This window comes from Cryptosporidium andersoni (genome assembly GCF_001865355.1).
Source record: "Cryptosporidium andersoni isolate 30847 chromosome Unknown contig_34, whole genome shotgun sequence".
NCBI lineage: Eukaryota > Apicomplexa > Conoidasida > Eucoccidiorida > Cryptosporidiidae > Cryptosporidium > Cryptosporidium andersoni.
This window is the reverse complement of record NW_027122830.1, coordinates 24,255-48,885: the sequence shown is the minus strand read 5'-3', so window position 1 is coordinate 48,885 and position 24,631 is coordinate 24,255. Positions and strand designations below refer to the sequence as shown.

Below are 24,631 nucleotides of genomic sequence, written 5' to 3'. Positions count from 1 at the left end.
AAAAATATACAGACTTTAGTATTTTTCGACATATATGTAGATGTCTATGTATTTCTTATGTATATTTGTATGTCTACTAGTCAGCCAGTATAAATCTGTTCCTGACTGTTGCTATCCCTTGCGTTAGCCTTCTCTCCGGTACATATTGCAACCTATACAGTACATATTTTGTCTGAAGATCTATACGTAGACAAATGCGCCTTAGTATCCTCATTTTTCCTTTAAATCTAAGGAATAAATCAGTCTTTGAGACGAGGAGACACATAAGCGGTACCTATTAGACGGTTCACATTTGCTTACTAAATGTCGGCAAGTTCAGCATGCAGAGCAATGCTCTCTGCAGTCATCTCAAGATTCATAGCTTAAACAAGAACTAAGTGGCTAATTTCAATATTTATAGAATAATGAAGATGAATTTTTAAAATACAATAATTATTGCTACACTCAATATTTCTATTGAATATCCATAAACTTCATAAGACTGATTCCAATTTTTTTTTATGATACTCTTCCTTAATATTATAAATAGCTCCTAGTTTATATATTATACCGATATTATCACAATTAGTAATATTATCACTGTTTTTTTATTGAAAGAAAAAATACTTCCATTTGATACTTCACTATTTATCGGTAATTTGGAACAATCAAAGGTGTTTAGAGAATACATTACAAAGTAGAATGCTCAAGTATAATGTAACTAGTTTACTTACTTTAGAATTTGAATAATTGGGGTTATAGGAGGTAGCTATAGAAAGTCATGTAGTACTAAATCAGATATTAAATATACCTAGCGCTAAGGGCGGTATATATCAGTTGAGGAGAAAAGAGCAGCACGTGACAGATTATGAGCAATATTACCTTTGAATAACGCCTCAACCAAAGAAAAATAAACAGTTTTGGTGAATATCAATATATATATACAAAAATGACAGATATGAAAAAGATCCATTCACGTTCCCCATCTCCATCCAGAGAAATAGACATGAAGAAGCTAAAAATTGATTTATCTGAAGAAGCTAGAGACTTGTTAATAAAGCAATTAGAGTATTACTTTTCAGATGAAAATTTGCGCAAGGATAGCTTTTTCCAGAACGTTATGCGCTCAGATCCAAAAAGTAGATTATATTTGAGTTATCTTTTGAAATGCTCAAAAGTAAAGAACTTGGGTATTACGAGAGAGGAACAAATTGAACAGGCTCTTGAAGGACATAATTTTATTATTATTGAAAGAAATGAGGAAGATGGAAGGAGTATGCTTAGACTATTGAAGGATTTACCTGAACTAGAAGTGAAGAAGAAATTTAGGGAGAAGATAGGTCATACTAGTAAAGATCATCATGCAGGAGGTTGTATTGTGAAAGTATCATCTTTACCAGAAAATATCTCATGGATAGCAGTAAAAGATGAGTTGAAAGCTGAATTGCAAAAATTAATTCCAAATGGTGAGAACTTAGTTCGTTATGTATCTCAAACTACTCAAAATGGAACATGCTATATGCTACTTAAACCTTTCTTAAATGATCAAAACATTGTCAAGGAAATTTGTCTAACTTTGGATGATATAAAGGTTCCAGTAGTTCTTGTTGGCCAAGAGGAGGCTAGAAAGGTGATTACAACAGCCTTACCTAGACATATTCAGAAAGAGAGAGAAAAGGAGATAAATAAGCAAAGAATGATATTTACATCCCAACCAATTTTAATAGGGGGTCAGCAATTTGCATCTATTGAGCATCTGAGACGCTGTTTAAAGGAAGTTCTTGAACAAAGTGCTGTGGATACTGTATTTGATGGTGAGTCGTTGTCATTTAATGTTTTAAAGGCACTGCTACACTATCATCCAAAAGGCTCTGATAAGACAAGAGGGATGCACTCAATCACTGTAAAATATCATCCTGAAACAAACAATAGCAAGTGCTTTTTTATTTTGAGAAAAAATGAGGCTGGTCAAGATGAGATGGAAGATTTTAGTGTTAGTAAGTGTTTACAACAGCTTGCTAGAAATCCTCCACTTGCTTCAAAACTTGGTAAGAATGAAGTATGTGAAGATAAGCAACAAGAAAATATTGAAAATAATCAAGAAGTCACCATAGAAGGTTGAAAAATATATTTTAAATCGTTAAATAAATCATTTATTTTTTATTTCAACCTTAGATATAACTTCAACTTCTTAGCCATTTGGCTGGAGCTACAGTTTTGGGATTACATTTAAGCTTTGAAGTAAGTATTCCTGTTACTTGTTTTGGCTCAGTAAATTCTAAATTTGTATCATTTAGAAATGTAGATGGTTTCCCCATATTTAGAGGTACACTTAGAAACAATCTGCATTTAGCTCTGGTCATACCAACATATGCGATTCTTCTTTCTTCTGCAGTAACATAGTCTTTGGATACAACTTTTGTATTTGTATTTGTACTTGTTGAGTCTTCTCGGCTTAGTGGAATTACTCCTTCATTAAAACGAGGCATAAATACTACTTGCCATTCAAGTCCTTTTGATTTGTGAATAGTTGTTAGAGTAATACCTTCCCCACGCTTTTGCCTCATGAGTCCATGAGACACATCTAACAAGAAACATATCAAACAATCAAAGCCTCGAGGCTGTTGCTTATTTGGATTATACATCTCTGAATATTTTATAAAAGCACCTACTGTTTCTATAGTTGAATGTTTTAATGTATTCTTTTTCTGTACCAATTTATTTATATGTTCTTCAGATTCCTCTAAAGTACTTGAAAAGAATCTTTTGCGTGAATTTCGTTTTTTATTAACTTTTTTGCCTTCAGAATCTTCACAATACTTTTCATCTTCATCTAGATAGTCCAAATATCCAGTTTCAGATAGTAATCTCTTCAGAATCTCAGATACCCCTACTTGTTCTTCCAGTACTTTTTTAAGATTGTCTAGACATTCAGTAAATTTTCTTAGACATTCAATAATTCTCTTGCTACCTCTACAGTCAGCCAGCATACTCGAATTAAGTGATTGATATTGCACTAACTTACGACATATTTGCAAAATAGATGGTGGACAACTATTATTTGAAGTATGATTATATTTGTTAGCATTGCTACATAATACATCAGTTAACCCTTTAAGTGGTTGAGTAGATTTACGAAGCAAAGAAACTCCTTCAGCCCCAGACTGTTCAATTAGACGTAAAATATTGTTCCCAAAACCTCTTTTTGGGCGATTGCAGATACGGAGGAAACAGTCATCAGCTGTCTCATCCACTAATAGCCGACAATATGCTAAAATATCAAGGATCTCTGTTTTTTGAAGCAAATCTCTAGTGATTTTTAGATTAGATTTTGCAGTATTCTCCATTGGAATAGTTCCTTCAGCTAAGATAAGACTTTTTATTTGTTCAGGTTTTACAGCTTCAAGATCTTTCGGTATCATGTTTCTCCATCCTTTCTTGGGTTTACCTTCTGATTCCAAAATTTTATCTATGCTCCCAGAAAATTTTAAGTGATCTGATTCGTCTTCGATAGCTCGTTTCACAAATTTAGGATCAGAGAAAACCTTTTCAATATACATCAGAATTTCATTAGTTCGAGCCAAAATAGCAAAATCAGTCCATACATATTTATACCTAATTTTCAGTAAAAGAATAGTTCTACAAATCCATAAAGCTTCATCTAAATGTGTAGATAAAAATAATACTTGGGGACAAATCCCTTTAGAATTATTAGTATAGATTTCCTTAGGAATTCTACACGAATTTGCAGATATTAAACATTTAGATGTATCAACGATGGATGATGTAGAACGAAAATTCTCCTTTAAAAACATAATCTGATAATTTTCGCTAAATGCTAACGAAAACTGTTTAAATACTCCAATTTCTACTCCTCTCCAGCTATATATTGCCTGATCATCATCACCTACAACAGTTATACCACCTCTCTGAACTTTTATTGAACTTTCAGCTTCAGATATTTTTGATATTGGCCAAAGGCTCGATAAATTGTTGCTTTGATCAGAACCATTTAATTTGTTTCTCTTTGCCAAAATCTCTAAAATTTTCATTTGTGATTTAGAAGTGTCTTGAAATTCATCACAAAATATAAATGGATATAATTTCTGTATCTTCCTAGTTGTTTCTTTACTCCTTTCCAAAAGTCTCAGTGTTGTCAAGATTAGGTCAGTATAATCTAGTAAATATGGTTTATGGAATTTCATCTTATTAGTATAAATATTATAAATAGTTAAAAGATCAACATTCCCATTGGTATCATTAATAGATAAATCTTTATCTCCATTCCCATATTGCTTATACTTTAAAAGCCTAATAATTTTTAGAATACGTTCTAACTCACTATTTTTCAAAAAAAAACCACTGTTTTTGTTTATTGGTACTTGTTTATTTATATTTTTTTGTATATTCTCTTCATTTTCACTGTCACCCGCACTACTAGAACTTTCGAAATTATCTTGGTCTAATTCTGGATCTGAAAGTAAATCATCTAAAGATTCCAACGTTGATGTCGATAATTGTGAAGTAATACCAGCTTTAGAAATATTCATTACTTCAGTTAAACATAACTTTAAAATTTTCAGCATCATTTCTTTGTCAGCAACTTCTATCTTTGAAGGTAATCCTATTGCTGTCCCATACTGTTTCAATAGCTTCCAGCAAAATGAGTGAATAGTACCAATAAATAAATCCTTATCTGTCAAGCCTAAAGATGAAATATTATATGAATTTTTTGAAATATGATTCACTGAATTTCTCTTTGTGCTCTCTATTGAAATAGATTTTAAGGATGAAGAATATGCTACATTAATTCTGCTCTTTAATTCACTTGCTGCCTTCTTAGTAAATGTTAATGCCAGTATTGGAGTATAACCTTCTATTAAAAACCTTATAATTCTAGCTGTTATAGTTGCAGTTTTACCACTTCCAGGCCCAGCAACTATAAGTAGTGATGATTCTGGAGGTATATCTACAGCCTTTTTTTGCTCGAGTGTTAGTCTTCCAAATATCATAGAGTGAATATGATCACTTTCTAAACGTTTTGTAGATATATCTTGGTTATTTATAGAGTTTATTTGAAGAGAACTTGGTACCTCACACTTTACATCACTTGCCACACAGAAATTCTGGTTAAAATTTTCAGTCATACTTATAAAAGTTTGATTTATCCGCGTTTACTCATAGTAACTGCTTAAAAAGTGGTTCTTAAGATGAATTATATAAAATATATTGAAGTAGTAATTTAAGGTTTAATTTTGGTTAATTTTAATAGTAAAAGTATTAATTTTTGAGGGTTACTAGAAATAGTAATAGAATTCTACCGCCAATTTTACTAGTAAACGAAAAAGTAATAGTATTATTATTTGAGTTGATTTTAATAGATGAAATATTAACCAAAATAAGAGATCAATATTATTAAATGGGAGATCAACCTAGTTCAAGATATTGTATAGTTAATAAGGGCTTAATATGGAGGCCACTTATATCTGCCCCTGAAGTAATGATGAATTATACTAGAGCATTAGGAGTTTCTAATTATTTAGAATTTCAAGATATATTTAGTACAGAAGATTGGATATTAGAGATGATAGAATCTAAAGTTATATCGGTATTGTTAGTATTTCCTCTTACTGAGGGTTTCAGAGAATTTAGATTGGTAAATCAGAAATGTTCAGATCCAATGACTTGTGAAATATATAAACTGGTGGATAATAACGAATTGTGGTTTATGAAACAAGTTGTGGGTAATGCTTGTGGCCAGATAGCTCTATTTCATTCCATTCTAAATAATAGGGAGAATTTGCACTTGAAAGAGGGAAGTTTAGCACACAAGCTTGCGGCTGTAAATGGCCCTAGTGCTGCTGATATAAGGGGTAATATGCTTAAAACTGATCCAGAATTTTCAACAACTCATGATATGGTTATAAGTTGCTGTGATCAAGATTTAAATGATAATGAGGAATATAAAGAAGTTGATACACACTATGTTGTATTTGTTGATGTAAATGGAGACCTATATGAGTTTGATGGTCAACTACCACACCCAATTAAACATGGCAAAATAAATGGAAACTTATTGAAGTCTGCAGTAAAGGTCATCAAACATAACTTTTTGGACCACTTTCTAGGAGGCAAAGAGTCCAGATTTGCAATACTAGCAATGTGCTTGGGCCAATCAGAGGAGATAAATGTGGAAAAGTTGGATAAAGTTGAACAAGCGGAGGAAGTGGAAGTATCCTAAAGGGTTTTCAAAGAAATATAATGAATTTAATTATAATAAGTGAATGAAATAGTTTGAATTTAGATACAGTCAATCATATGATACTAAACAATAAATGGGGATTCTACTGGAATAGAATGAACAAAAATCTAACAGGTTAACAAGAAAAAGCATTTATTATTCTGGTTTTATTAGCGACAAGTACTTCCAAATCCTTTCCAACCACTTTAATGCAATATAATTTCACTCACTCTACCTTCTTAAAATTACTTCTTAAAATCTTGAAGAAATTGGTTTTTATGGGTGAAGTAAGTAAATAGATAATGAATATGAGAACAGATAGAAATAAGGATAAAGTAAAAATTCCACATTTAACTCTCATTGCAAACTTATCTATAACTATAATTGATTCTGTGAATATATCAAGACCATTTATTAGTGCAAATAAATCAAGACTTTGTAATTTTTCGGGAACCATCTTTTTGTTAAATGTATTACTAGTAAGCTTTAGTGTGGTACTTTTTATAGTTCCATGTAAAACACACTTTTCACACTCAACACATCCAAGCATTCTAATCAATAGTTCAAAAAAATTTCTCATAGCTTGAATATTTTGTATGTTCTCTATATCTTTATTTATATATTCATCTTTGCAAGAATAGTATAATTTAGGATTGACAAGTTGAGATATTTCCTGTTTCAATAAAATATCTGTAGAATTTGAATCTAAAGTATTAATATAGTTTATTATGGTGGGTCCCAATACACAAACTCCACGTAATACATAATAAAAAGTTTTTAGGAGATTTGATCCACGGTTATCAAATTTTGCGAACTTATTTATAAAATTGGTTAAACTGTATTGATATTGCCCATCTTTAGTTTTATAATATCTATTAGATGCATGAATTGCAATATTACTCTGCATGCCAGATATCATTTCTTCTAATCTTGAATTATTTACTTTATATAATTCGCTGTATACAACTTTCCATATTTCACCTCCTTGATAGTCCGTATTACAAGGAGGATTTGTTGCCATGTCTATTAGTGTCAACTCTTCTTCACAAGAGCTTGATTTTCCAGTTTTTGAGTTAAGTACAGAGTATTGTGGAACTATGCCCCCAAATATCTGGTTTAATCCAGAATCATCACAGTCATTTATTTGACACTTTTCTTGTTCATGACACATTGCAAAAGATGAATTATTTCCTTGGAATTTTGGGCATTCAGGAGACATATCTAACATAAAAAATCGAATGGACTTATGTTCCTTAATACCTCTCATATAGTACTGAACCATATAGGCATCATTAAATAGTTCTTCAGTTGTAGGAGTGAATTCACTACTTACTAGTGGTCGGTATCCATTACTATTTATAGCTTTAAATATAAAAGATATATTGCCATCTATAGTACATCTCCAAATAAACCATATAAAAGCAAACACGTGGTTTGCTATTAACATTCCTGAATTGCAATTTTTATTGAGTAAAATTCATATAAGTAGATAAAATATAACGTCATGTACAACACGCTCTCGTGCAACAGAAACCCGCTGAAAGTAGATTCGGATAAATGTTTTGGTGATAAGCAAACAACACTTTGGGTTGTTATATTATAAATGGACTATATTACTAACATTCGAGGTCATTTAGTTTCTTTACATAAATAGATTTTATTGATTTTTTCTTAAAGCTATGAAGAGATAATATTGTACAACTCGTGTATAAACAGTACAATATGAAAGATTTACTATTAAAAAGATAAATTGAATGGTTTAAGCAATTTTATTGTAAATTTATATATATTTAATATTAAGTATGGGGTATATAGTAAATATTGTTACTAAATATAAAAGATTAAATCACATATACAGTAATCAGGTATACAATACTATAGTTCACTTTCTTTTTTTAAAGTAAAGATTTAGAAAGAAGAAAAAAAACTTTACCATATATTCAGAATATTAGGACTTGTATATAATTTTCTAGGCATAGTTTATTGGGAGTTCTAAAGTCCAAGTAATTAAGATAATGAAATTTTTAAAATAATAAGTCATTGTCTATGCTAGGATGTAGAATATATTTTCAGTTACCTAGTAATTCTTGATATCCCGAGATATAGAATTGGCAAAGTAATAAATTACCTAATTCAATACAATCTTGCTGCATATTTTATAATTGAGAGTTAAATTCAATTAATTTCTCCTAAATCATAATATAGTAACACAAGCTAGATTTGAAATATAACAATTAGTTTACCACATAAATTACAGAGAAAGTGAACTATAAAATTTCAAGTAACCACAAAATATTTAAAGTTTTGCAGGATTTTGGTATAGATAACAATATATAGGTATATTTATCTGAGAAATATCTAACGTTTACTAATTATTAGTTAAACTAAAGACTTATATTAAAGTGAATTTGTAATAAGATATTATAAAAATTATTATCGAATTTCTGTATGTCATTTTTGGATGTAAGTTATTCAAGTAGTAATTGATTTTGATCTTTATTAGAATGTATATAACAAATTGTGTTACAAAAGATATTTTAGTATGTTACTCAAATTAGATTGTACCATTTTATTTAAAACACAGTTGGAAATATTAAAATCAAGTTATTAATTTGAGTAATAGAAAAATACATACTTTAAGATTATTGAAAACAATGAGATATTTCTCAGTGTTTACAATAAAGTTCAGTGTACTATTATATTTATCGGGAAAAACAATGGAATTATAAATATTTTTTAATATCTATATTTGGATATTTAAAAAATCACTGATCTTTTCAAGTTAATTAACCTTAATAATAATCTAGTGGGGGCAATATATTCAAATAAAGAGAATAGTTAGAAGGCATATGTATATCTATTTACAGTCTTTTCAAGTAACATAAGAAATACTTTTAAATAACTAAGCAAGTAGAGATACTACACAAATTATATGAATACTTCTAATTAAACCTTCCAATTAGCTAATTGCAATCTCCTCATAATATCTTTTAGTTGATGTAAAACTTCTTCATCAACGTTACCTTCGGAAATAAAATATTCTATTGCTGGTATAACACTATTATACAACTTCTCTATAAGATCTTGATATATTACCTGTGAATTTGATCTGCTAAATAACTGTTTTATAGCATAGGACAATATATTTATACTTTTGATACATTCAAAAATTAATGAACTACATTCCTTACTTTTAAAAATTACTTGAAATATAGAAGGGAGATTAGAAATAAACTTCATCACATAATTGATTATGCTATAATCACCAGTTGTACACAGTAAAAGTGATGGATAAGTTTTTATGTATGAAATTAAGAACTCGGGTAATAATATATTCATTTCCGGAATTAGTTCCATATTTTCTGAAAGAAGACAAATCCAATTGTTTATCTTATTGGGGCAAGTCTTAGATAATATAGAGAATATAAAGACTAATAGACTTGAAAAATTTTCTAGTAAATTAGAACTTTTAATAAGTTGCATTATGGGATTTTTATAAAATTTTACTATATATTCTCCTAGAGACATAACTGAATTGAGTAAAGTATCTGAATTGGAAATTGAATCTCTAATTTCCTTGAAATAAAGTGAATTATTTATAATATATAGGCACGCAAAATTAATTTGTTCTCTATTTTCATTACATAATAACCAACCTGATGGAATCTGCACTTTATTGTTAACCTCGCCTTTTAATAATTGGATTGTTCCATCAAATAGTATTGGCCACATATCTGTGTATAATTTCCATTTGTTCATTAGTGGAATAATCCCATCATAAAGTATCTGACTAGTATTAAGGTCCATGGATTTTGTTGGATAATTTAGTGAATAGTACCATAAATCTTGAATAATAAACTTTGTAACTAAAGGGAATTGAGTACTTGCAAAACAATCTTGATCTAACAATAACTGTAATATATGTAACCATAAATGCTTATCTTCATGAAATTTTGAAAAAATTGCATCATTACAAGTTTTGAAAAAAAAATCACTAGCCAATTTTGTAGCTTCTTGGTTATTATCCTTAAGCAATGGTTTAAGTATTTCCCTACCAGTAGATAGTAGTACTTTTGCTTTATTATGATCCACCTTTGCATTTCCTTTAAGATAACTATCAATAGTTGTTGAAATGAGCATTACACCAAACCGTAGCCTTTCTGATGGTGGGATGTCATTCCCAAAATTTTTATCAATTGAAATACTTAAAGAGCTAGCATAACCAATTAGTCCAATAGGGCATTGTTCACAGAGGAAATGGCAATATTTAAGCTGATCATGAGGAGATTTATTAGAAAATATTGAAGAATTCAGTAATTCAGCCAAAATGCGTGCTACTTGTAAAGGTTTATTAATAAAGGATTCACTAGAGATGTCATTATTACTAATATATTCCACAGAATCAAACTCTACATATCCCCCTCTTTTTATATAATGAGTAGCTTGATTAATTTGATGCAAAATATATTCCTTAGAAATCCTTGCAAGTATTTGTTTCGGTGAAATAATTTTTTTATAATCCATACCTTCAATTTTAGATACTTGCAGTACAAGGAGGGACATAGAATATCTGACTGATATATCTATATCATGAATATATGAGCTCAAGCGTGGGAGATAATTTTGTAAAGTATATTGTGATAAAGGATTACCTAGTATAATACGCAAACCATCTAAAACCGCAATTCTAACATCTGCAAATTCTTTATCTCTCATGCAATTTGTGACAAGTATATTTAATAGTTCGTGTAATTTGTCCACAGGTACAATTTCCCAATATAATCTTAAAACACGGCAAGTGCCCTGAATTGCAGTTACACGAACTTCCGGGTGTTGATCAAATAGTAATTGTTGCAATAAACAGTACTGTCTATTCAAATCACTTTGATATCCTGAAGAAGTTATAGATGAATCAATTAGGGGAAATAAAATTGCAAATAAGGCTGTTGAGTTTAGACGAACTTTCCAGTTAGCTACAGATAAGTATCTCCATAATATGGGATCATATAATCTTACAAGCAAATCATTTACATCACTTTCATAGCGATTTTCATGAAATGAACTTAATAATAATCTTATTTTTGATGCCATAAAAGGATTTAATCGAATACAACCATTACATAACTTTTTCTGTATTAGTTCTTCAGTATATTCCTTATCTGAATTCATATTGGAATTTTTCCATATAGAATATAAAATGTTGCTTAATCCAGAAATTACACTATTATTTGATTTCGGTAATATCTCATCTATACATGCAAATAGCTTATCAATCATTTTACTTCCTAGTTGGATAACCATATAGGATATCAAATCTTGACCATCACTATTTTTAATAATTGCTATACTATTTAGACAATTTGATATTATATCCGAACAAATAGAATCTCCAAACTGTTCAAATATTTTTTCTTTAAATTTATTCAGTTCACGAATATTTGATAATTTTAAGCTATTGCGTCTTTTCCTACCTGTAGGTGACTCATTTCTCCCTAAGAGAGTATTTAAATAGTCTTCACTAAACATACAACTCATAAACTATGTCCATTTATCCTTTTAGATAAAATAAAGAGAAGAAAAGAAAAATTGTGGGTTGCAATGTCACTTGTGGGGTAAAGATATATAGTAATGTACATATGCAAGATAAAAATTCTTACTACCGGTATTTACGTAAATATAAAGTTAAATTTAGTAATACAGTAAAAATTATTTCATATTTAACGAATTTAATAATTCTAATTTAGGTGTACATATATCTAATTACATTGAATAAATTGATATTTTGATAGAAATTCTGTAACTATACTTAGTAAATACTTTTGTATTAAAATGGATACCTCCTCAGTATCTAAAATTTTAGCATTTAGACTCAAAATAATTGGAAAATTAAATGAACGACCTATATAATTTAAGAAGTGAAGGGAGTCAAAAAATTAAACATGAGGATTTAATAATATTTAATAGAAATAAGGCTTACATAAATGCGATGATATGGATGAAGAAATATCAAGCTCTTCAAGTAGAGAAGTAGTTGCAACCGTTTCTGGTCTTTCAGTATATCTCTTTTTTTTTGAGAAAAAAAGCAATTTGAATATAATAAGTTCAAGTTTGAGTACAAAAGTCAATAAAATCATATTTTTAAAAGAATTGGGGATATTAGTACACATCTTGTACTTACAGAAGATATATATGGGTAAGAGATACTGAGGTTTTCGTAGGAGAGATTTTCATCCCCAATCCATATATATATGGATTTTCCAGAAAATACAATAATACATCCAATAGGAGAGTTTAGAATTTTAGTATTATATCTTTCAATTAACAAATTCATCTTTCAAAAAAATAAAAATAAAAGGGTAGTTTATTAACTAAAAACTTAGGAAGCGGTACTAAACTTTGACTATATTATAGATAAAAATATAAATTTTATATAGAAAAAAGGGAATATAAGGATAATTTCTTTTGAGTTACTAAGTAATAATATTATGATATTTTACAACATTATATTGATAATTTTGTTATTGTTGATATTTTCTATTATATCTATTTTTAGACTTAAGAGGAGGCACAATGTGGAGCTTATTCCATCAATTCCAAACTCTATGGATTTTAAAATGGTCCTATGTGTAAGACAAGGTATGTTCTAATTATACTAATTTTTAAACATATTTAGGATCACATGTTAAAATGATATTTAACAGATCTAGGGATGGGAAAAGGTAAAGTAGCAGCACAGTGTAGTCATGCAACATTAGGAGCTTACAAACAAGCTAAAAAGCATTATCCATCATATTTAGAATTATGGGAGTCTCATGGTCAAGCAAAGGTTGTTTTAAAAATTAGTGATAAGTCAGAAATGTTTAAATTAGCTAATAAAGCAGAATCTCTTAGAATTCCATACTATATTGTATATGATGCTGGTAGAACCCAAATAAAATCTGGTGAGTGTACAGTTATTGCAATAGGACCTGCACCAGTTATATCTATAAATCAAGTCACTGATCATTTGAAGTTATTGTAATTTCGTTATATTACATAACTGACTCTTTAAAATCCTAATTAATTATTTGGCGCAGTGGCAAGTAGATAACATCATTTTACTACTTATATATAATGGGAAAATTAGAAATACTTCCATGCTATATACTGTTTGATGGCACTGTACCTCTTGAGAAATTCTTTAAACCTCAAGAAACTGAAATATCTGAAATTGATCATAATGCATCCAATAATGTAGAAAATTGTAGGCCTGATTATATGAATGCTACATTCCGTGGAAGAAGACTATATGGTTCTAAAATAGATTTAAAATCAATGAAATATAAAGCTGGTTTCTTGAGATTATCTGGAGATTCCATGACTAATAATAAGTTGGAATGTGTCTCTAATGTTGAAAGTTTTAGATATTGGAATCATGATAATAAGCCTAACAAAATGGATGATATTCCTCAGTGGTTCACAATTGTAAATTATGAAAATTTAATACATCAAAATACTTTTTAATCTATTAAAATATAGCAATTAATAATATAATAAAATTTTAGATAAAAAGTTTATCATTTTATTAAAATTTTCTTCGTTTTAAAATTTGTTTTTTATACCATTTCTTAGCTCCTTTCTGTTTAATAGTTTGAATTTCATTATATTTCATATTAGCCCACTTTTGTGTTGATGAATCACGAACTAATTCTTGAACAAATGAAGAGCCTGACTTATTAGATGTGTTTTGAGCTGTTGAACATTCATTTCCAAAACCAGTTCTTAACTTTGAATTATCAATGACCCTACCAAAACTAAAATATTTTGGTGGATTTTTCATTGAATTATCTGATTTATAAAATGCCTTTGGTCCCACTGAGTTACGTAAATGTAAAGCTCGAAATTCCCGTAGTATTTCTGGAGTATGTTCTTGTAATGGTAATCCGAACCATCCCTTTAAACATCTAGATAGTTCTAATTTTATTTCTTTTAATTTCTGTTTCTGGTTATTTACTGACTTTGATTGAAGATTCTCATCTATATATATATTTGGTACATTGATATTTTTTTCATAGGATAATTGATGATGGCTTGATATATTTATTACTCCCTAAAAGAATTATAAAGTAAAAATATTCATATCAAATTAAATTGAGAATATATAAATTTAAATTCTTCAGATTTCTATACTTACTGGAGGAGCTTGAGTATCAAAGTCATTTCCATCTTGTGATAGAATATACAAATCCTTGTTATTTACAGGTGGTTTTAATCTAATGAATAAGAACATGTAAAGTAATAATTAAAGAAATTTAAAATAGCTCCATAGTAATGATAACATAAGTTTTTAATAGAAGAACTTACCCAGAAAAGAATGAATTATAAGATATATCTGACATTATTTATTTTAACTCTTTTAGAAAAATTATCTTTAATTTAATAGTCAAATAGTTTAGTACGCGCTCTATACTCTTCAGATAGATTACTGTATAAACTATCAAAAGGTACAAATAACATAAAATAGGAAGTAATTCAAATATTTCAATACTAGTACATAAAGGTAATATGTTCGATAGAAATAGCCTAAATTTTATACTTGCTCTGTCTGGAGGGATAGTCTTAGGTATATTTGTTTCGAAATATTTGGAATTTAAAGATAATTATATAATGAAAAAGCTGAATTGTTATTCAAATTTACTTACTAGAGGCAAATTTAAATATATTATATCTAATCAGTCAACTAAACCAAAAAATGCAAATGAAGAGTGTGTGGGGATAGAATCACCAGATGCTGGAAAAGCAGCTTCTTGTGTAGGCTGTCCAAATGCAGAAATTTGTGCTTCAGGAGAAACAAAACAAAAGATCCCAATAAATACTAGGAATTTGGGGAATATTAAAAATATTATATTGATATTATCTGGGAAAGGTGGAGTAGGAAAATCAACTGTTTCTATGCAACTTTCATGGTATTTATCACAAAATTTTAATGTAGGCCTATTAGATATTGATATATGTGGTCCATCAATTCCAAAGATGGCTGGTATAGCTAATCATGAAGTTCATATGTCAGCTAATGGTTGGTCACCAGTTTATGCAAATGAAAATCTTGCAATCATGTCAACCGCATTTTTATTACCAGATGAAGATGATGCTGTAATATGGCGTGGCCCGAAAAAAAATGGTTTGATTAGACAATTTCTAACAGATGTAGATTGGGGAAATTTAGATTTTTTAATTATCGATACACCTCCTGGTACATCTGATGAACATTTATCTATTATTACATACTTACAAGGTGCAAATGTGAAAGGGTCTATTATAGTTACAACTCCTCAAGAGATTTCATTACAGGATGTTAGGAAAGAAATCACATTTTGTAAAAAAGTTGAGTTACCAATTATTGGAATAGTTGAGAATATGAATAAAGTGTTTAAGAATGTTCAAGGTAATGATTTAGTCAATGAAATGTGCAAGAAGATGGAAGTGGATTACTTAATAACAATACCATGGGATGATCAACTTTTATTTTGTTGTGAGGAGGGGACTTCTGTGAATTATGAAGTTTCAGATAGTGATTCTGCTAGAGAGATAAAAAAATTGGGAGATTTTCTAATAAATACATTTGTATCGTAATAAAAATATTAACTACACATAACTTTCTTTTATAGTGAGGATGTTTATTTATTTCCACTAAAACATAAAAATTACTTCTAAACTATCTTCAACCTAAGTTACCAAAATATTAAAATAACTTTTAATTTATATTCATTAAATTATTTATAATGGTTTTATATATTTTGTACTTTACCCCACTATCGTGTACCGGTAATAATCATGCAACACCACGATCAATGATTGACTATTTAGTATTTGCATTATTCATAGTAAAATGAATTTTTATATTTTAACTTTCCTCTATTTATTTTTTTTGGAGTGTAATGCACTTGTAGGGCCACTAGAGCCCCCTCCAAATGGAGCACCAATTGTTTCGGACCTTAGGAGTTCAGTGGAAAAAATGAGACGCTTACTAGTACATGCACCAGATAAGAATAGTCAAGGTAGGTGACTAATTTTAAGTATAATATAAATACACGTCAAATTAAGTCAATTGTATGATATTTTTAAAATAGAAAAAGCGAATGCCTTTATTTCATTGGATGAGTTAGAGAAGGCTGTAGAAAAAGTTGGATTTCTGGCATCAAAAGGAAAGACTAGGTGAGTTTTAATGGCTATAAACATAGCTTACAAATTTTAAATTTAGCCCTTGGCTATTTTTTTTTTATATTCATAATTAATGTCACTTTAATATTATTTCGTGATATTAAAAATAAACTAAATTTTCTTTTTAGTAGCGAGGTAGTACTACTTGAATCTAATGAGCAACCTGAAGCTTTAACAGAAACAACTCCGGTAAGTATAATATTTTTAGTTAATTTATATCATTAGATGTTCAAGTAATCTGTTAATTTAACTTAAACACTCAGGAGGAAGCTACTGAAGCTATAAAACAACTTACAAGACAGATCTGGAAGGCTACGGATGATATATTACGTGCATATACAGGTATTGGGTAAGTTAAATATATTTTATTTTAAATAATTAATCTTTAATGAGAATTTTTTTGCTTTTTTTTTCTTTTAGTGGATTAGTAGGTGCTTTACCACCACAGACAATCTCTTAGAGTATTTAAAGCTGAAATTTCGTGAAAATAAAACCCTAGATATATTTAATATCTTTAATTTTGAACTTGAGTTTATAATTCTTTATTCTCTCCAAAGATATTCACATGCTTTGTTTTTGAAAATAATATCCCATTTCAATACTTTGGGAATACTTTAATTAAATTACCACTTATCTGTAATTTTTGAAAATATTGATAAAGCCTCTCAAATGAACTCCTGTTAGTGAGACATGAGATAATATTAGTAAATACACCTATGTATTAGAAAAAGAATGTATTTAGGAATACAAAATCATATATCTTTTGTTGAAGTGTAATGATATTTAAAAAATAACTAAATATAGATATACTTAGAAGGTAGGAAAAAAAATACTAAGTTTATAATATACTTAAAACAATTATTAAATTTGATTGATATAAAAAAAAATGTAGATACTTTTTAAGTAGATATTGTTCATCTTTGTTAAAATCTAATAGAGATATTGTACTTTATTGGTGGTAAGCTTACATAAAATAAAATTTTTAATACTAATAGATCACCTATAAAATTTAGATATTTATTGCAATATATTATTATTGAATAAAAATGTTAGATCCATGAAGTATAGTGACTAAATTACTTCTAATATAAGTAATGATTGTATACCACTACACTTAAGCTCATTTCTTGAAAATTGTGAGTTAAGAAGATATACCTGAAGATATATTTTGCTAATTAGTTTAATTTATGATGCGAATACTCAAAATATCTTATATTTGTGAATATTAGAGTAGTGGATAATTCTACCTTAAACTTTATTTACAGATCCCCTTAAATTGAAGCTAAATCTTTTTTCTTTCTTTTTATTTAGTCCTATAAACAATAAAAGATTATCATATATATTTATTTGGAATATTCTTGCGATAATATTGGGTAATAATAAGTGTTACTCTGAGAAAATATAAAATTCATAATCTTTTATCTTATTTTACTTCCCGTATATTTCACAATTTAGGTGACCTAATTCCATTATTAAGTAGATAATAGTAATATGTAAGCATTATTAAATTCACGAAATCTCACTAGTATGTTTGCTATCTGACTTTAGATGAAAAAAGTTATTTAGATTATTATTTTGTTAAAACAATGAAACTCAAGATATTAATGGAATATACCTTATAATTAACAAGGGATCAGCTAATATTAGAGATTTATATGTTTGAAGAGGAAAATTAAATATATTCTTACCAAAGCTATTGTAAAAAATAATTAACTCTTAATTAAAATAATGTTGCAACATATATCTTTTCATATTTTAAATTCTCAATTTAATGTTTCAAATGATCGAATTTAATAAAACTTTTTAAGTTAGATAAATACATAATATTTCTTAAAATGAGTTTTAGTTCATTCTAATATTGTAAAATCACTATCAATATTTAGAGTCTTAAATATATTTAAAGTACTAAGTCAGAAAATGTCGATAAAAGAATTTATGTAGAATTATTAATACTAATAAGTGATATATTTAGTATTTTATAATTTAGATTCTATAGTATTATGTATAAACTTCATCAAGAAGAGAAACAAAGTTTTTAGAATCTATCTTAAGCTCACAGAACATAATAGACTAGTGTAAATTCAAAATCCTGAATAAAGTTTAATAAATATAAATTGGGTCAATATCTTATATTTAGTATTATTTTTGATCAATTAGTTGATGTTATCAAAATAAAAGAAAGTCTAGAATTATTGTAGTATAAGGTGCTGTGAAATTTTTATAAGCTAGATCTAAGTACTTAATGATGAATATATGATCATTCATATTTATTAATTTATAGGTAGATATTAAATTAATAATTATAATAAGGAAACTAGTGTGAAACTTGGAAAAATACAAAATTGGAAAAAAAAAATTGGGAATTTCCAGAGACTTTCTTTTTATTTAACCCTTATATAATAAAGTATACATCTTAAATATTATTTAGTAAATAACTTAATAATATACTATTAACTAAAGAATTTTAAACAGATTATCTAAACTAATTCATTTCCTTAGAACGTCAATTCCTAATTTTCCACTTATTATTTTCTCACAAAGTTGTATAACTAGTACTACTAGTCAAAATCAATTGAATAGAGTCAAATTGATCTTTTAAATAGTTGAAAAAAATCAGAAATCAAGTAGTAGATCAATAATTAAAGTAAGTCACTTGACTGTGTAGACATTTATATTAATTTTCTTTTTCTCAATATTTGCTTAGGATTGCAATATTGTACTGCGGGATTATATTGGCAAACTTCGCTACTTTAGTTTTGTGGAGTATCATAATATTATGAATTTATAATTTATTGGCAGCTTTACTAAAAATTGTTAAAGTATTTATTATATTATTATAGCTTTGGTATGCAAATTAAGTCAAGACAATGGAGTAGTTTATCTTTCTTTGAGAGAGCCATACAAAGATGCGAAGGCATTTTATGGGATATCTGCTCTTTCCTATTAATTGAGGATCTAAAGGAATTAGAGCAATCAAGCCGTTGGATACGTTTCTCATTGGGATTACTGAGTGATGAACCTAATTTCCTATTGGTAAATATTTGGAAGCGTGTTTTAACTGACCCTATGTACTATCCTTGTGATTACCTAAAATCAAATAATATATATAAGCTAAATATTGAAATGATTCATCCAAAAAACTATCGACTCATATCACTTGCACTCCAAGGAGGAGGATGGAGTAAAAGAGCAATAATTATTAAAGATAAGTTGTTTAATGGAATACTTGGAACACCGATAAACTCTATGAAAATATATAGAAAAAGAAAAATAACATCTACTAGTTTTTCCACAATATTAGCTCCAGTGAAGAACAACTCATTTTTAGTAAACAAGATGTCAAATCGTTCAACCTTTATATCTCCATTCTTAAAAAAAAAAGTATAATTTGTCACTTTATTATGTTCATATATTTACTGACTATTTAGTAATATTAGTAATGTTAGAACTTCCATTCATTTCAAATTGATCTGTACTCAATAATGAACGATTTTCCTCACTAACATTATTTAAATTGGAAGTATTTGATACGGCATTAATACATAAAGATTCCTCACAGTTAACTTCGTTGAGTTGATTTTGGTTAGATTTTATATTATCTGTTAGAGTAGAATTAGAATGAGTTATAGTATTATTTGGAACAGGAATAGCATGTTGTCTTGAATGAGGTGGAACTATATAAAATTCTCTCTCCATCTTTTTACGATAGTCAATTGCTTTTTGTCTAGCACCTTCATCACCATATTGGAATACAGAGAATCCTTTTGTTTTAACTCTTCCATTTTCCTTCCAATTTGCACGCCATAACTTCCTAATTTTATCAAAGTATACACCTTGAATTTCGCCATTTCTTCTGGGACGCTTCTTAGGCGGCTGAGATGAATTATTATCTACTTTAACTCTATCAGGTGAGTTCTTATTTTGAGATACAACTGCAGCTGCAGCTGCCACAGCCTGTATATGTTGAAATGCTGCCATTAAAGGCCCGGCCATGCCATAATCAGATGGTGATAAAGATGAAGATGATGTACATGTTGATGGAGTGAAAGTAGATGTATGTAAATTATTAGATGTTATATCTGGTGATAATTCTGATCCTTTCAAACACGTTATTGATGTATGACCTGAAGAAATTTGTTTGTCGCAATATGAAGAACTATTTATTGATGAATCAGTATTAATTGATGGTCTAGTCCCAAATAACAGAGCAGCTGCAGTCACAGCATTCTGATTTTGGCTATGTGAATCTCCACTAAATAACAAAAAACTAGCAGGATTATGAGGGGATCCAGGGGGTATCAAATTATTCCTATCAAGGAGATTAGGTATAAAATCATTTACTTTATTAAAATCAGTATTATTTTGGTTTAGATTAATACTATTGTCACTTTTTGACTTTGGTGAATAATTTTTATTTCCATAGCACTTCTCAAAATGAGAATTGGTGTTACCAATAGGAGAAGCTGGAAGGCTTATCTGTTGACTAGACTGGAATACTGAAACTGGTGGTAAAGGTTGACTTTGTGGTATAATTATATCTAAATCTGTTGGGATATAGTCAGCTTCAGAAATTTTTCTATATTCATCAAGTTGTTTTATAACTGGCTTTAATATAAATATAGGGGTTGAAGAGGGACTTAAATTTCCTAAACATCTAAATATAAGTTTGTATGCATGAATATCTTTGACACTAGATGCACCAATAATTCGTTTCCAATGAAAGTAAAAATTTTCTTTATAAGATCCCCATGATGGAATAAGATGATGGATTTCTAACAATAAATCAAAGAACTTTGTTTGAAGCTGCATAAATAGATCATCTTTACCACTACTATGATCTAGTGAGCTATCGACAAGATCATCTATTGCATTTGTTTGAGTATTTGACAGTTTTAAGTTCTTCTCATCAGTATTATTTCCATAATTTTCTAGTGAATGTAGATTAGTTCCAGTATCCACCATTATTCACAGTATAGTATAGTTTCAGCTCTATTATATTATTCTATAGAATATCTGACTGTAAGGGGTATAAGGCCATGACCAACTTGTGTGTTAATAAATACTCTTCTATGTTAGTTACACACTTATAAACACACCAATTCTTATAAGTAGTACGACTCAATCTTCTAAATTATAGAGGGATATCTACCAAAAACCTTGTTCCTATAAATTTCAAAACTATAAAAGTGCTCTAATATCTCAGTTATTTAAATATTACAATTTAAACTAATCTGTAGTCAATTAATTAACCCTCTTACCAATAAGTTAATTGCGGGAATACTCCTAAAGGCGTGCTCATAGTGTGTATAGCGCGTGTAAGGCCTACACATGCGCCATTTAAATGGCGCTGTATAATACATGATCATAAAAATAGGTAATAATTTATTTAAAGATAAAAAGCAAATATTAGTAGTAGTTGTAGACATCTTAAAATATAAATATTTACACTTTGATTATTATTGGAGTATTTCACTTTACTAAAGATTATTATGTATATTACTGCTTGTATTTTTTTGATGATAACAAAGGAGATATTTCGTGTTCATCTGGTAAACATGTTTTTTTAGCAGAATATTATTAACTTAGATATAGTGTAAACTCAAAGAAGAAAAAAAGTTTTAATTAGATCCATGTATCATTATTAACTGAAGGAATTAAGTAAGTAGTTTTATGAAGTTAATATATAACAACATACTGAAATATTTACGAACGAGAGCTTATACACAATACTTAGCTAAAGATGATTCAAAACCTTTAATACTTCTTTAGTCTAAACTTTTATAAGAGAAGTAATTTTTTTATTAACTTTCCTTTCAGATGTGATATAGAGGTTAAGGCAACAATAAGATCTCTTCTTATAGAATATTTCATTAGATATTGATTAACCTCAAGGATGAATTACTAGTAGAGATTTTGGTCTTTACATTTTTGTTTGATATATCTCTGAAAAAGTTTTTATTCAGGTCTTATTTCATTTAATTATATAGTAATTATAAATTATCCAGACTCTTGATTATATAAATATAAACATTTTCCATCTTTTCATAAAAAAAAAAAAGATATAAGTTATATACATCATTTAAAACTTCAAACTTTTGGATTTATACAAATATCTAAGTTTTAAAAAATACAATTTTGAGATAAGATTAATACTTTCTGATAATATAAGTAGCGAAGAAATCAAATTATATAGTAACTTAACGGAATTTTATTAACTTATATATCGTTCAGTACAATACTCGTTTCCAAAAAAAATTTGGCAATATTTCTTTATTGTAAATATTAACTGTGGAGCTTTTTTTAACTTTTTTAATTAATTATAAATAAATAATTTGATAATGATACAATTATGAGGTATTACAAGGTTTTAATGAGGGGCTTTCACAACTAATAGCAAAATTATTTATAAAAAGTTTTACTTAAAATATTAAATAAAACTTGTTAGACAATTTGATTATATTTATTTACTCAAGGTCTAATATTTCAGATTTATTGTCTTCAGAAAACTGGTTGTAAAGTATATTAAAATTAGAGTATAAATTTAATAGCTAGGAGATAGTGTAGTCTTTAAAAAAAGATACTTTACTATTGAATACTCATTAATGAAAGAGAGTTATATCACATCTTGATAATACATCGTTTACATTATCATTTCAAAGCTTTTTGTAGTAATATTTCATTTAAAAACCTATATATTTAAATTTTAAGTACCTTGTTCATAATTTGACTTTATTCTAATAAGCAGTATTACTTCATTACTAAACAATAGAAAGTTGATCCAAATAGTAATATGAAAACAATTAAATGAAGTAAAAATATTTTGCACATTTGAATCGCCAAACATAATAATTAAGATAATGCTATTGATTTTTTTGTGAATATTAGCAAACTCAAGTAACTCCTAATTTTATCTTTAGAAAGTGAGTTTGAATATAAAATTGCTAATTTCATAAATAAGATATTATGCAAAGAAACCAATATACTTTTTTAATTCTTATTCCCTCCCCTTTCTTTTACTTTTAAAGCTTGCTAATCTTGTATTTTATCTGCAAAACTTTTTCTTTATCTTATAATTATACACCCTTCACCCCTATTTCACACTAATTATATAAATTTGACCATTAATATTTCGAAAAATTAATTCATTAAATCAAATTTAGTGTTTTATAAGAAAATGAAAACAAAAACTTTAGTGTTTGCATTAATATTTGGTGCATTGATGCCTACCTATATTCTCACGAAGACTTCAGAGATTTTCTATCTTATAGAACCTGCCGATATACCTGATAAAAAGGAGCAAAATAAAGAATTTTCAGAATTATTTCCCACAGCTTTTGATGAAATTCCTAGAGCAGAAATTATGTATTCTGAAGATACTGCAAAACCTTCATCAGGTTTCCTACCAGTTCTTTTTACAAGTTCTCTTGCAAAAAATAATATATTAGATATTGGTGGAAGCAATCGTGAATTAATGCCAAATAGCTTTGAAAATATTTTTATATCTATGGAAGAAAATATGAATTTACCTGTATTTCCTAGTAAAGAGTACAAACCAATAATTAATACAATAATTACTAATGAAAAAAGTAAGGATTTAGAATTTGGAGTTAAATCAGATATGAGGATTTCACAAAGTTCTTCAAAACCCTTATTACTATTTTCAAGGGAGCCATCTTCTACATATCCAGAAAATACATATCTTCCAACAAGTATGGATGAAATAAATTTGGAAGATAAGCATACACCATTAATTACAAACTCATATAATGAATTTAAATATATCCCTTATGGAAATAAAAAAGAAAAATTAAGAAGAGCAAGAAGACTGGGACTTCAAATCCCAACTGGGAAACCAGGACCAAGCCCTTTTGAACCTCGATCAACTAAGGAGATAATAGCAGAGTCTAATATAGATACAACTTCTCCTAATCTAAAGAACAACGCGACAATAATTAATTCTGGATTTGGTATTGTTTCAATAACTAACGATTTACTGAATGAAGAGGTTGGAGTATCTTCTAAATCTCATATTAGAACTTCATTAACTTTTATTAAAGAGCAAACCAATTCTAGTGCTACAAATAGTTAACTGATATTCGGGTGGATTTAAATTATAGACTCATTTGACGTCAAGTAAAATAGTATATTATAAACTTAAACATTTGAAAAGTTTAATAATTTAAGACTATTCTAAGGAAAAACTTCTAAATG

General features: G+C 28.2%; 13 protein-coding genes across 13 annotated transcripts; 8 read left to right on the top strand and 5 right to left on the bottom strand.

The window, feature by feature from the left end:
- Window positions 1–928: 928 nt before the first annotated feature.
- Window positions 929–2,101, top strand: cand_020520 (LA domain-containing protein; the record flags this gene model as incomplete). Its single annotated transcript, XM_067212282.1, has 1 exon — window positions 929–2,101. One exon carries the CDS (start codon window positions 929–931, stop codon window positions 2,099–2,101), a length of 1,173 nt encoding a protein of 390 aa, XP_067069060.1.
- Window positions 2,102–2,162: 61 nt separating this feature from the next.
- Window positions 2,163–5,126, bottom strand: cand_020510 (REP helicase domain-containing protein; the record flags this gene model as incomplete). Its single annotated transcript, XM_067212281.1, has 1 exon — window positions 2,163–5,126. The coding sequence occupies one exon, from the start codon at window positions 5,124–5,126 to the stop codon at window positions 2,163–2,165; it is 2,964 nt and encodes a 987-aa protein (XP_067069059.1).
- A 272-nt stretch (window positions 5,127–5,398) lies between these two features.
- Window positions 5,399–6,220, top strand: cand_020500 (ubiquitin carboxyl-terminal family 1 protein; the record flags this gene model as incomplete). Its single annotated transcript, XM_067212280.1, has 1 exon — window positions 5,399–6,220. One exon carries the CDS (start codon window positions 5,399–5,401, stop codon window positions 6,218–6,220), a length of 822 nt encoding a protein of 273 aa, XP_067069058.1.
- A 226-nt stretch (window positions 6,221–6,446) lies between these two features.
- Window positions 6,447–7,667, bottom strand: cand_020490 (endoplasmic reticulum oxidoreductin 1 family protein; the record flags this gene model as incomplete). Its single annotated transcript, XM_067212279.1, has 1 exon — window positions 6,447–7,667. One exon carries the CDS (start codon window positions 7,665–7,667, stop codon window positions 6,447–6,449), a length of 1,221 nt encoding a protein of 406 aa, XP_067069057.1.
- Window positions 7,668–9,166: 1,499 nt separating this feature from the next.
- cand_020480 (HEAT repeat family protein) lies at window positions 9,167–11,755 on the bottom strand (the record flags this gene model as incomplete). The annotated part of the gene is made up of 1 exon (XM_067212278.1): window positions 9,167–11,755. One exon carries the CDS (start codon window positions 11,753–11,755, stop codon window positions 9,167–9,169), a length of 2,589 nt encoding a protein of 862 aa, XP_067069056.1.
- Window positions 11,756–12,834: 1,079 nt separating this feature from the next.
- Window positions 12,835–13,241, top strand: cand_020470 (peptidyl-tRNA hydrolase 2 protein; the record flags this gene model as incomplete). Its single annotated transcript, XM_067212277.1, has 2 exons — window positions 12,835–12,856; window positions 12,922–13,241. 2 exons carry the CDS (start codon window positions 12,835–12,837, stop codon window positions 13,239–13,241), a joined length of 342 nt encoding a protein of 113 aa, XP_067069055.1.
- A 92-nt stretch (window positions 13,242–13,333) lies between these two features.
- cand_020460 (uncharacterized protein) lies at window positions 13,334–13,723 on the top strand (the record flags this gene model as incomplete). Its single annotated transcript, XM_067212276.1, has 1 exon — window positions 13,334–13,723. The coding sequence occupies one exon, from the start codon at window positions 13,334–13,336 to the stop codon at window positions 13,721–13,723; it is 390 nt and encodes a 129-aa protein (XP_067069054.1).
- A 61-nt stretch (window positions 13,724–13,784) lies between these two features.
- cand_020450 (uncharacterized protein) lies at window positions 13,785–14,598 on the bottom strand (the record flags this gene model as incomplete). Its single annotated transcript, XM_067212275.1, has 3 exons — window positions 13,785–14,309; window positions 14,394–14,472; window positions 14,564–14,598. The coding sequence occupies 3 exons, from the start codon at window positions 14,596–14,598 to the stop codon at window positions 13,785–13,787; spliced, it is 639 nt and encodes a 212-aa protein (XP_067069053.1).
- Window positions 14,599–14,764: 166 nt separating this feature from the next.
- cand_020440 (nucleotide-binding protein 1) lies at window positions 14,765–15,832 on the top strand (the record flags this gene model as incomplete). The annotated part of the gene is made up of 1 exon (XM_067212274.1): window positions 14,765–15,832. The coding sequence occupies one exon, from the start codon at window positions 14,765–14,767 to the stop codon at window positions 15,830–15,832; it is 1,068 nt and encodes a 355-aa protein (XP_067069052.1).
- A 256-nt stretch (window positions 15,833–16,088) lies between these two features.
- Window positions 16,089–16,880, top strand: cand_020430 (uncharacterized protein; the record flags this gene model as incomplete). Its single annotated transcript, XM_067212273.1, has 5 exons — window positions 16,089–16,257; window positions 16,330–16,414; window positions 16,549–16,609; window positions 16,684–16,769; window positions 16,841–16,880. The coding sequence occupies 5 exons, from the start codon at window positions 16,089–16,091 to the stop codon at window positions 16,878–16,880; spliced, it is 441 nt and encodes a 146-aa protein (XP_067069051.1).
- A 2,387-nt stretch (window positions 16,881–19,267) lies between these two features.
- On the top strand, window positions 19,268–19,807 carry cand_020420 (uncharacterized protein; the record flags this gene model as incomplete). Its single annotated transcript, XM_067212272.1, has 1 exon — window positions 19,268–19,807. The coding sequence occupies one exon, from the start codon at window positions 19,268–19,270 to the stop codon at window positions 19,805–19,807; it is 540 nt and encodes a 179-aa protein (XP_067069050.1).
- A 33-nt stretch (window positions 19,808–19,840) lies between these two features.
- cand_020410 (AP2 domain-containing protein) lies at window positions 19,841–21,382 on the bottom strand (the record flags this gene model as incomplete). The annotated part of the gene is made up of 1 exon (XM_067212271.1): window positions 19,841–21,382. The coding sequence occupies one exon, from the start codon at window positions 21,380–21,382 to the stop codon at window positions 19,841–19,843; it is 1,542 nt and encodes a 513-aa protein (XP_067069049.1).
- Window positions 21,383–23,594: 2,212 nt separating this feature from the next.
- cand_020400 (uncharacterized protein) lies at window positions 23,595–24,509 on the top strand (the record flags this gene model as incomplete). The annotated part of the gene is made up of 1 exon (XM_067212270.1): window positions 23,595–24,509. One exon carries the CDS (start codon window positions 23,595–23,597, stop codon window positions 24,507–24,509), a length of 915 nt encoding a protein of 304 aa, XP_067069048.1.
- Between the last annotated feature and the right edge of the window lie 122 nt (window positions 24,510–24,631).